Source organism: Bos mutus, chromosome 21, assembly GCF_027580195.1.
Source record: "Bos mutus isolate GX-2022 chromosome 21, NWIPB_WYAK_1.1, whole genome shotgun sequence".
NCBI lineage: Eukaryota > Metazoa > Chordata > Mammalia > Artiodactyla > Bovidae > Bos > Bos mutus.
Window position 1 is genome coordinate 67,216,016 of NC_091637.1, and position 12,177 is coordinate 67,228,192.

At 55.0% G+C, this 12,177-nt stretch overlaps 1 protein-coding gene across 17 annotated transcripts in view; it reads left to right on the top strand.

Moving 5' to 3' along the window:
* Window positions 1–12,177, top strand: part of KLC1 (kinesin light chain 1) — a 66,924-nt gene that overhangs the window by 52,717 nt on the left and 2,030 nt on the right. For 5 of the 17 annotated variants that reach the window (XM_070358058.1, XM_070358063.1, XM_070358055.1 and 2 more), the window contains 2 exons: window positions 4,774–4,904; window positions 11,978–12,117. In XM_070358058.1, coding sequence (XP_070214159.1) covers window positions 4,774–4,904; window positions 11,978–12,080 — 234 coding nt within the window. In that variant the 3' untranslated portion in view covers window positions 12,081–12,117. The other 12 variants (XM_070358071.1, XM_070358066.1, XM_070358069.1 and 9 more) reach the window with 6 other exon arrangements.

A 12,177-nucleotide genomic window follows, 5' to 3' on the forward strand; every position in this document is an offset into this window, starting at 1 on the left:
CTCTTGAGACAGTATTTCTAGGTCAATGTTTGAGTGACATCATGGGATAATAAAACCATTGACACTTCAGGGCTCTCTTAGAGTCTTCAAGACTGAGAGCCAGGGTGAGGAGAGCTGCTCTCATCCCTGTGGAGGGGGAGCCGTGGAGCCGTGGGTGCAGAGGCTGGAGGCTCCCACCTCCCCCAGTGCCTGCCTGCTCCCGCTTTGGTCTCCTGTTGCCTCTCGCTGGGACAGGCTGTCACTCAGGACGTGCGCACGGCGGGCACTGGCTACCTGTTTACTTAACTCCTGGACACCAGCAGCTCTGTGTCTTTGACAAAATCCATTCCAAGGCACTTGGCGTGGCAGTGGGTTCATTGGCTGAAAAGAATCTAGGTTTTCGGTCATCCATTGCAGCACCTGAAATCACCTTGGGCAGCATAAGGACCACCTCCCCCCGAATGGGGTCTTCTGTGAAGCAGCGAGTAAGCAGAGAGCCCCTGGGGTTCACCGGGGAGGGACAGCGAGAGCCCGCTGAGACCACCCCACTCCCGCGGGCCTTGCTCTCAGACTGGCTTCCCCTGGAAGCGCTGAGGTTCGGGGACCATGCTGCTTTCCCAGCAGTTGACTTGTTCTGTTTTCACTGCATATGTTTTAAGAAGAGGCAGGAAAGCCTTACGCACCCTTAGGTGTTCTTTAAATTCAGCTTTGCTGAATCAGAGGAGCCTGTTGTAAGCGCCCCTGGGTGTGGGCTCACACACGCTATCCCCACCTTCCCTGCCCAGGTGTGACGTTAAGTCCCTGACGCCATCTTGGCGTGAGTGCAGGCTTCCCTGGGGCTCCAAGGCAAACAGATGAAGAATTGTTGCTGTTTGCAGCCACTTTCCTGTGGGCATTAAGATTTTCTTAGTGTTATGCAGTCAGGATAAAAGAAATACATTGAGAGTTGAGGCAGGCGCTTAGGCTGGACCTGTCTGTAACTTAACATTTCAGATCACAGGTTCTGCGAGCCTGCTGCCCTGTTCTTCACTATCATAAGGACTTGGTACACACTCACAATGAGAAAATGCTATTTAGGTTTTATTTTATATTGGGGTTCTATGTTAGATTTTAATTTTTTAAAAAAGGATTTCATGGGTAAAAGAATTTGTCCCCTGATAAATAAAGTAATGTGAGCCAAGTGGACAAAAACACAAAAGGGTTTCAGTGCTCCTTAAAAAGTTTGGAAGGTGGAGGGAAAGCGCTGAGTAGCCCTCACTTGGGCTTTCACAGGACCCCAGGCCCAGGCCTTCTCAGCACTCAGAAATAACCCTGACCATGAAGGGCAGTTGGAGACGACAGGTGGGTTATGATCACGACCCTGGCAGATGCTGCACGGCTGGGTCAGCACCCAGCTGAATCATATGCTATTAAAACACGAGAGCAGTAAGCCTGCTGGGCGTATTCTAATAATTCAGGTGAAGTTTCAGAATCAGATTCTCAACATGGTAGATAATTTGTTTAGAGAGGTACAGTTCTGTTCTTTTTACTGTACCATGAAGACCGTAATTGAAGTACCTGAAAGTGTAACTCCATCAAGCGTTGTTTTTAGGTAGACTCTTCAGGTCTAACAGTCACTCTCAGGATAAGTCTCCATGGTCCTGCCTCTGAAGACAGACGCCGTGTGCACAGTAGCCCTTTCTGGGTGACACTGGCCTCGTGGGTCTCTGCGGACCACATGTGTCAGTCCTGGACCTGGGTCCCCGCGGGCCGTGCGGAGCCGCAGGGCTGCTCTGTGACGAAGGAGTTGGATTGGCAGTGGTCCCCCCCCCAGGCTTCCAGGAGATGCCGCACGCCTGCTGCTCTGGGTGGAGCATCAGCCTGGAGCGCCGGGGTCCTTGTGAAGGAGCCCCGCTTCTCGTCAGCATTCTTGTCAGGCTGCCCCCCATGTTAATGATTCTGAAAGCTTCCCACCCAGTAAGCTCTTCCCAGGATTACTGGGAATGACATATAGTGTTAATTACAAAGAGTTTAATATTTATTTTCAAAAAAATGACATTAGGAAGACAACGAGAACATAGCAAAGGAAAAGAATTTAAAAGTACCAGTCCCCTGAGTCCGAGGCCAGTGCGCACTGCCGTGCCGCCCTGCACCCCTCCCTTGCGCTCTCAGTGTCTGTTCGGAAGCCCGCCCTTTGATGCAGGGATTCTTCCGAGGCAGGATAGAGGTCTAGACTGTTTTCCAAGTTGAATGCAGGGCCACTTCCCACCCCTGAAGTGTGTGCTGAGTAGAAACGCACCCAGTCTGGATGGGTTGGTGCTGTCCTGATGCTTCTCTGAGGGGAGGGTCCCAGGGGGTGGTCCCAGGGGCTGAGAGCAAGGAGGGCGGCACCGGTCCCCAGGTCTGCTGCACCCCCCGCCCCCGCCCCGCCCTGCCTGCCCTGTGGGGGGCGGGGAGAGTGCATGTGTGCGTGTGTGGGAGAGAGAATTCTGGAACCCGAGTGAAGTGGCTCTCCCGTACTCTGAGTGTCTAGGACAGGAATATTATAAATGACACTCTATAGTGTAGCACTGAATTTTGAAGTGAACGGAACTTGAACGGAAGTTAAACTGTTTTCAGAGTTATATTAACATTTTAATAACGTTCTTTTTCTGAAGAGCAGCAGGAACTTGTGTTTTCTTGTCCTCCCAGCACTGATGGGGAGTTGGTAACAAGTTTTATTTTTCCATTTTAAAGATGAGAAAGACGAAGCTCGGGCTGGTTAAATGACTTGCTCAGCATCGCATGGTGAGTCAGCGCGGGTGGGCGGGGCGCAGGTCCCTGCGGGCGGGCTCCCCGCCAGCCAGGACCAGGATGCTCGCTGCCGCAGAGATCCGCTTCCATAGTTACTTTTACTTTGGATTATCAACTGCATGTTTAAAATGTGCTATAAACTTTGAAAGCCAGTGTTTCTTAAAATGTCTGAAATATCAGTGTATTTTAGAGGAAGTCCTGTCTGAGTTCAGGGGTCCCTGTGTAGCTCAGGGCTGCAGGATCTCTGGGTCAAGGCTGGCATGAGTGCACTCCTCGCCCACCGTGGGGTCTTCCTGTGGCCACTGTGGTTTTCGTTTCGGAATCTCCTTATGCACAGTAATTCCAAAGACATTTCACGGTTGTGTATTGAGGAGATTTCTGCCACGGTGCCAGTCCATGTTCTAAACTGTTGGATTTTATTCTGACAACGATTCGGCGTGATGAGTAGATGAAGTAAAGGTGGCGTACAGAAGGCCCAGGGCCTGTTTTATCTGGGGCTGGCGGGAGCAGGCAGCAGGCAGTCCCAAAGACCCAAGCGGCTGAAACGCTGCCACGGAGCTGTGACCTAGAAATACTGTGGGCCGGGCGGCGCTGCGAGGGCGCCCTCCGCCCGCTCACCAGGCTCTCTCTCCGTTTCTGTCTGACAGGCCTAGCCGCCCTGTGCGACACCCGCTGTCTCCTGCATGACGGGCTCCTCCTCTCTCTCCAGTGCTGACCGCTGTCTAGCATCCCTAGGATTCTCTCTCTGACTGGCCACTCCTTCTGGTGCTGCTGTCCTGTCGGGGGTTCCTTATCTCTGTATACATGTAGCTTTGCCAGATACGTACTTAGTAATACAGACTGTATTAATACACCGTCTGCTGTGTGATACACGAGTTAGACGACCAAGCACTACTTGCCGTCGTCCCCTTTGTGAGAGGTAGTTGGTAGTCCCCCATGTCCCTGCCGTGGCATGACGGTGCCCGTGACCCTCCTAGGCTCTCAGAGTAGGGCATGTGCTCTCCAGGGCGCCCGGCGGTCCTGGCGGGACCACCCTGGGCCCTGGGCGCTCCCCGTTGGATCGTGCTCAAGTAGAATCTGCTGTGTAGTCTCTGTGTGGAATTTTGGCAATTCTGCTTTTCTCTACTAATCTTTAAGTGTTCAGTGATTTGTGTATTTGTGTCTTTCTAACTTCTAATAAACTCACTCCAACTGACCTGTGTCTTGGTGTCTGTCTGCCTCATAGAACTTCTCACGCTTTCCGTGGAATGCGGCCTTGCGGGAGCTTCTAGAGGGGGAGGGATGGGTCTCCTGTTCATCTAACCAGGTGGCTCCTTCTGAGAATAAAAGTTGCTCTGTACACGTTTTCCTCTTGAGTATTTGATTTTCATGTCCAGATTCTGCCGCGTGTTTCAGTTATTAATGTCTGAATCGAGAATGGGGAAGCTGGGTGCACTTTCTTGTTTCCTGCGAAAGTCTAAGGGTTTTTACTTATTGTATAGAATGAATGTTTTGTTTACTTTTCCCACCACTTTTATAATCAGCATGTAATAAAACAGTCCTCTAAACCCGAGTGAAGCAGCAGTGTGTCTGTCGCCGCAGGCAGAGCTGTCGAAAGGCCGCTGCCTGCGTCAGACCAGCTGCCCCGGGTCCTGCACCGTGAGTGGACCAGGGCCTCCATGTCACTAAACCTGGGGTTTGATTTTGGTGATACTTCTGGAAGCTGCCTTAATTTCCTTGAGACTTTCTGTGTATCTTTTCTTTTAAAACAGTAATGTAATTAATTTTTCTTTGGGGGATTTTATTATTTTTGTTTGAATAAGCTTTTTCATGTTCAAAGGTTTTCATTTTCTTTTGGTTACCTTTAATGAAATTTAAAATGGGAAGACTTTGAAGTTTATTTGAAGCGTATTTACATACATGGTAAATTGGTAATTTCCGTAGGGATCATAAGCAGCAAGTCACAGGCCAGCAGGTCAACCTGATGTGGATTCCTGGGAGGAGAACCCCTTGCAGTTTCACATTTGTTCACGTCTCTTTCAGGATGGCACTGGATCTTTAAAACGCAGTGGCTCCTTTAGCAAACTCCGGGCTTCAATTAGACGCAGCAGTGAGAAGCTGGTTAGGAAGCTGAAGGGAGGAAGTGCCCGAGACAGTGAGCCGAGGAACCCCGGGTAACTATCTCCAGCCCCGCCCCGCCCCCCCGCGCCCTCCTCCCCCGCCGGCTCGCGCGCACCCACACTCCAGCCGCGCCCCACGTGGTGGCCATGCAGGGTTCAGTAGTCGCAGTCTAATTATTTGCCAGGACAAGTTGAGAAATAATTGTGAAATTTCCTGTTTAGAGGCTAAAAGAGCTGAAGGCTTTAAAAGAAATTTATGAAATTCTTTAGTTTTGTTACATGTTCAAAGAAAGCCTTAGCAGTGAAAAATAAGAATTTAATATTAAAATACTGAGCATACTAACTTCTTTTCTCTTATCATGCACTATTCATTTTTAAGCTAGTTTTAATCTTTTGAAATCAACTGCCAGCTATGAGTATATTAAATCCCATCATACAGGTATTACTGTAGGAAGAAAATGGTTTGACAAGACTTTTTGTTAAAATGAATTTCTTTTGGAGATTTAAAAAACCTTAGCTTTTGCCATGTGTTTAGAAAAGGGTCTCAGTGATGAATCTTTTAGGGTCTTTTGAACAAAAGCTTTTGTCAGAGGAACTTGGTTCTAAGATACTCCTTGTCTTCTATGAGGATCATCAGGGAAGGGCTCTTTGTCCTCCTCTCGTGAGTGTCGACAGGTCGCCTGGTTTCTGGGTTACTTTCGTGGGGATGGCTTCCTCCTCCTGGATGCGTTTCTTCCAGAAGCACTGGGCTGTGCTGTTAGCTGGTCCGTGAAGCTCAGCCTCCCCAACACGGTACCTACTTTTTAAACGTTGATTCTTAGTATTACTCAGTTTTAAAGCATTTCATACTGAGTGCTGTAGTAATTCTGACCCGTTACTCCTTTGGGTGATGTGTGAGAATGTAAAGCTGGGTCCCTTTGCTATCGGGCATGTCCCGTCTTGCTCCTCTGTCCTCGGGGAGGGTCCGGGTCCCGAGACCCCTGGAGTCCCCCAGCCCCGCCCCCGGGCCCGAGGTCCACTGGTGGGGAGGGGGCCCGCCTCAGCTCTGCGCTCCCCCCCGCAGTTTGGCTGGTGGGGGACGTGCTTCCCAGTGGCTTTGGAGGCCAGAGGGACGGTTGGATTTCTGTATGCTGCCATCGCCCTGCTTCTCAGAAGTGTCTGCAGCTGCGTCCGCACAGGGAGTCGTGTGAGCCCCTCCGCCGCCCACTGTGAAGCCGCTGCAGGGTTTGGACGCAGGGGTTGTGCCGATGGTGGTCCTGCCTGGAGAAGACAAGTGCGGTTAGGGAAGGAGGTCCTGAGGGGCCCCTGTTGGACTTCCAGAGCTAACACGGCGGGGTGCTGCCTGCCCCTCTGATGTTTGGAAGATTGAACCTCTTGTTCCCAAGCTGGGAGGGCTGAGCCACTTGCTGGGCACCTGCCGAGTTTCCGCTCCTTCCGCAGCCGGTTCTGAGGTGTGCAGGGACCACACAGCACGCATTCGGTGTCTACAGGCCGCCCCCAGGGTGGTCACATGTTGGCGGGCCTGAGGGTCTGGGCGTCTTACGGCCTGTCTGCAGTGCAGAGCCCAGTCCCGAGTCCCGGCTATGGCGGAGCTCATGGTTTGTATCTGGTGCGGCTTGTTCCTGGCGCTTAGGGCCAAACAAACCTGAGCTGAGGCCTGATGAGGATGAAGCCCACGTCGGGACAGACTGACAGTGTTCATACATAGTATACTTGGGGTGGCATCTTACGGAACTTTTTGAAAAGTAAGTAATTTAGAAGGTTTAGTCCATCAAATGCATAAGACAAAGTAATCTTTCCAGATAAAAGTAACACTCTTAGTTCACTGGGCAGGTGGCTCTCCAATCCGAGGGGGCCTCAGAGTCTCCTGGGCCGGGGCCCGTCCCTGCATTTCTGATGGGCGGGGGGCACACGAGGGGGTCTTGCCCTTCCAGCAGTTTCCTGGGTCGTGCCAGTGCTGCTGGTTGGGCCACATTTGACAGGCACCGAGCTGGGGGTTGTGGGAGGGGGTCTGTGGCCTGCGGTGGGCACAGTCCAGGAGCCCCTGAACGCCTGGCAGTGCAGACCCTGAGGGTTTAAGTCAGGGTGAGGATGCGATTCAGAGGAGGTGTTGACAGGCATCAAGTTACTCTTTCATCTCATCTTGTAAAGAGAAGTTTGAGCACAAAGGTGGTGTATCTTTCTTAGAAAACGTTAGCTGGCCAGTTACATCGGAGAATCGTGAAGCATGCCCAGATGTCCGTGCTTTGCTCCTGAGAGGTTCTGGACAGAGGAAACGCCATGCAGGACCCCGGGTTCCTGGGGATGTTTCTGTCCTGTCCTGGGGGGAGTTTGGGGAGCGAATTTTACTTGGGGATAAGTCAGTTAAGGCTTTGTTTTTGGTGCGGTTTGTTTGGTGAGACCCAGGATGTGCCTGCTGTGTGCCTGGCACTCTGCCTGTGGCACTGGTGGCCACTCAGCCAGTTCCTGGGCCTCTGGTGCCTGCCTGCACGGGTGTGTGTGTGCATGTCTGGTTGCACTCAGCCTTTACGCCTGTGCTTCAGCCTCACGGCCATGTGCTCAGCACAGCGGTCACTGTTGATGTCAGCAGCTCAGAAGCAGAATCACTGATCCTGTCAAAACACTTAGAAGTCACCCTTCCTGTTGATCCTTCTAGCTTTTAAAGCTAGGGTGACTTCTGCTTGAGGTCATCATAGCGGCAGTAAGCAATGCAGTATTTAACTATCCATAATTTTAGATGGTAGGTGATTTGCAGCATATATTAAGTATTTTAAAGGTGTCAAATCGAAGATAAAAGTAAATATATGTACAAAGCTCTATGTTTTGTGTAAATCCAAACCCATGAAATTTGTTTGAAATTTTGGTTTCTAGGCAGAGAAACCCTAGCCTCAGAGTTTTACTAATAAAAGGTTACTTGTTTTTCCTTAGATTTAATATGGAAAAATCTCTGAGGTGTGTAGTACGTTCAGGCATGTGATCTCCGCAGTGAGCTCCGCGGGGCCCGCTTTGGCACAGTCGCTCAGGGCCGCGTTTGTGGGCCCGCGGGTGGCCCTGGCCGGGCCTCTTGGCTCCCGGGGGAGCTGGGCTTCAGAAAAGGGAGGCTCTGAGGATGTTGAGGTTTAACCGAGACAGGCTTTTTGCCGAGGAAGACGCAGAGAAACTGCAGTTTTTATCTAACGGGTGCGGAATACCGAATATCTGGGGCATCCATGTTGGGACCTGGGCGAGCTGCAGACCTGCCCAGGTCAGGGACGGCCCAGGCTCCTCGGTGACAGGCCTGGAGGGGTGGGGCCCAGGCCCCCACGGTGACAGGCCTGCCCAGGTCAGGGACGGCCCGGGCCCCGCGGTGGCAGGCCTGCCCAGGTCAGGGACGGCCCAGGCCCCTCGGTGACAGGCCTGGAGGGGCGGGGCCCAGGCCCCCACGGTGACAGGCCTGCCCAGGTCAGGGACGGCCCAGGCCCCGCGGTGGCAGGCCTGGAGGGGCGGCTTGGCTGCGCTCCCCACTCCTGGTGACTCACGTGCTGACGCTTTGTCCTTGCATGTCCGCCGGGCCGGTACAGCATGAAGCGAGCCAGTTCTCTGAATGTCCTTAACGTGGGTGGCAAGGCAGCCGAAGACCATTTCCAAGCACGGAGCCCCACCCCGCTTTAGCATCCTCCGCCTTCTGGACCGTGCTGGCGGGGCCTTGGCTCCGCACCGCCGCAGTCCCAGCACAGCTGTCAGCGTTTAGCCTTCCCGATCCCAGACAAGTAGACAACACGATGATGTTCTCAGTCGGCACGGACCGAACTATCGAATGGTGGGAGCGCTCGCTTTGGGAACGTTCTTAGCGTATAAATGGTCTTCAAAATGTTGATTGACAATTAAAAGCTAAATGATAAAGTAATGACAAAACTTGACCAGTTGTTGACGTGTATTATTAATTTATGATTTTAGCCTCCAGCAGGGCCGGAGTGTGTAACTAATGTGACGTGGCTAAGCTGCTCAGTGTTCTGAATTACCTGGAACTTCAGTGAGATGAACACAGTCACTCTCACCTGTCCAAGTCCCACGTGAACCGGCCATCTTTCCATTTGAGACTGTTGGCACCCCGTCTCCGTCAGACGTGGCCTCTTTGTCTCCCGTGTGGGGCCCAGCCCCTGGCCCTTCTGTGACCTGGGGCGGGCAGCTGTCCCTGGACCAGGCATCCTGGGCACTGCACCCGGCTCCCAGTTGCCTCAGTCCCCCTGGTGACTGTGATGTCCTTAGGCGGTGGAGGGCCAGCTGGTGTGCTGACCCCAGCTCCCCCCAGCACCTGGGATGACGGTCCACAGGCCTCTGGTCAGGGGTGCTGACCCCCGCTCCCCCAAGCACCTGGGGTGACGGTCCACAGGCCTCTGGTCAGGGGTGCTGACCCCCGCTCCCCCAAGCACCTGGGATGACGGTCCACAGGCCTCTGGTCAGGGGTGCTGATCCCCGCTCCCCCCAGCACCCGGGGTGGCTATGTACAGGCCTCTGGTCAGGAGTGCCGACCCCCACTCCCTCTGGTCAGGGCCTGGAGGTTGCGTTCCTGATGAGGACGTGAAGGAAAGCCCCTTTGTTTTCACAAGGTCGGGAGTCGATACAGTCCTCTCGCCTGATTCTTGCTTCTTGCACACGCATGTCTGAGCGGCAGGACTCCTGTGACCTGAGTCGGTGCCAAGACCACGGAAGCCGGTGTCCATGAGGCGCTGCAGAGAGTGACCTCTCCTCTCTCTCATGCAGAAACGAAGGCGTTGTCTGGCAGGCTCAAGGGCTCCGAGTGCCAGGCCCCCAGGGGAGGCAGAGCTAAGTTAAGCCCCGAGGCTAACGCGCAGAGACCCTCAGAGCTTGGCCAGGGCCCTCCCCCTTCAGGGGCCGCCTCCTTTCCTGAGTTCCGTTGAGTTCTGCAGCCCTCATGCCCACGAGCTGCCGCAGCCGACAGGCCACTGCCCACCGACTCTGCCTAGCTCTGAAACCTGCTTTCAGCTGTGCTGTATTAAGGCTATCCACAGAGATGGGAACCTTAAACACGTCCTTGGAGAAAGGGAACGGGTGACTGGTGGCTGTGGGCAGGCCCTGCCCCGCTTTGCAGCGCCTTCGCAGCCCTGCCGCTGCTGGGCCCTGTGCACACTGAGATGCGTGTTTTCCTTTTCAAAGCTCTTCTTCAGAGGGTTAAGTAACACAGGGTAGTTCTGACGGAAGCATTTTCAGATCAGCCCTGAGATTGCTCAGGGGAATCATGACGCGCCAGCTGGTTCGCTGAGGGCGACTCCAGGTGGTGCCCGCTGAGCTCGGGGCACGTGCACGCTGAGGTGGGTCTGGGGGTGGGCGTCCGGGTGCCGACAGATTCCAGGGGTAGTTCATTCTCCTGTTGATGAGGGGGGAGACGTCCCGGCAGAGGCGCGCCAGCCACCTTCCCTCACGAGCTGCTCTGGGTCGGGTGGTGTGCCTCCCGGGGCTCTCTTCAGGGACCGCTGGCTGCATGTGTCCTCCACCCCAGCAGGGAAGGGGGCGGCAGCAGCCCCCTGGGGTCTTCTCATGGCGAGGCGGGGCTTTAAACTTGGGAGTTTCTCTAATCGAGGAACGGGCCACCCCTGCACAGGGCCTGCTTGTGAGTGCCGCTGCGTCCCCGGAGGCTGGGGCTTCTGACCCCTCCCTGCGCTGCAGCCGCTCAGGGGTCGGGGTGTTCTTTCTGAGTGCTCCCTAGAGGTGCTGGAAAGGAGCGGGAGAGCGGGGCCGTGTCCCCTGCCACGTGGGCACTCCGGCCCTTTCGGGTGCCTGTCGCCTCACAGCCCGGCGGGGGCCGCGGCGCCGCCCCAGCTCCTGCCTCCACCGCGTCCACACTTTCTCCCAGAGCCACCCAGGTTGCCTTAGTGACCGCGGTCTCTGGGAAAACAAAGGGCGTTCAGAAAGAGTGAGCCTGGAGCTGAGGACAGAACGCTCCCAGCTGGTGGAGACAGACCTCCTCTGCAGGGCCCTGGGGTGACCCTGGCCTGGCGTGGAGCCCGCTGGCCCCTTTCCTGAGGGTGTGGTGGCCTCTGCAAGGCCGCGTGGAGACAGTGTTTGGGTGAGCGGGCGGGCTGCTAAGAGCCGGCCTGTTCAGTGGGGGGCGCTCTGTTCTGGTCTCTGAGGGAAGCCCGGTATAGTTCTCAGAGGGCAGCGGGGGCCCGCCCGCCTGCCGTCTTTTCCTGGTGAGGGGACCCTTGGGGGCCAGGACGCATTTCTACATTGTTTCTGACAAGTCAGACTCGCCCCAGCCAGAGGACCCAGGCTGTGGAGGATCTGAGCATCCGCAGGAATGTGAGGGCAGGCGTGTGTCAGGGCGAAGGTCGGGGGATCCGGGCCTTCTAGCCTCCTGCCCCTCCCCCGGGGGCTGCAGGGATTCGGCTGGTTATTTTCTGAAACTTAAAAGTATTCCTCTGTCTGTCGGGTCAGAAGACTGCTAGGGACAGCACGTCCCCAGTCGTCCCCACAGGGCAGCAGCCTCCCAAGGACTCGTGTACAGCGTACAGCTCTCGCCTTGTTTATACGGGTTCCTGGGAAGGCCTGCTACGTCTGTGTGGGGCCAGCCTCTGATGGGTTTCTGTTTGCGCTTGTGTGTGAGCGATATAGTGGTCCTGGGGTTTCTGGAAGCTAAAGCGGCGCTTAGCGCCAGCCCGGGTGAGGTTCAGGTCAGCGCAGTCGCTGGGCAGACACGCCCTCCGTGGGATCCCGGACACATATGCGCGGGCTGGTTTCACTGTTCTCACGGGTGTGGAGCCACCCCTCGGGGTTGCGGGCCTGCGAGGGCCATCTGGCTGTCCCTGGGTTGTGGGCGGCTGAGGGCTGGGGACAGGCGGGCGCCCTAGGACGCCCGTCAGCTGGGCGGGTGGATGTGGTCCCCGGGGCGCGTGTGGGCGCGCATGCAGGTCCGCACCTCTGCGGCGTGGAGCGGCCGTCCGTGTTCTCTTTTCTCACTGTGGCTGTAACTTGCCTAGGAAATCATTTGGAACTGTTCATAGTTAATTACAAAAATAAACTTTTATTTCCTGTTGTAAAGTCCCTGTACTTTGCAGAAAGGCTCTTCTGTAAAACTCCAACCCTGAAAGAAGCTTTTCCTATTTAACACTAGCCACTCGGTCTTTTAGGGTCACAGACTACTTTGAAAACGTGCTGAAAGCTGGAAATGGATCATCCTGTCCTAGAAAAACACACAACAGACAGCGTGCTGATGGCCGGGGCCGGCCGTGAGCCTGCGGGGCCGGCCGTGAGCCTGCAGGGCGGGCCGTGTCGGGGCGGGGTCGGCCTGCACCCTGCCAGCAGAGCAGCCGTGAGAGGGCGGCCGGCG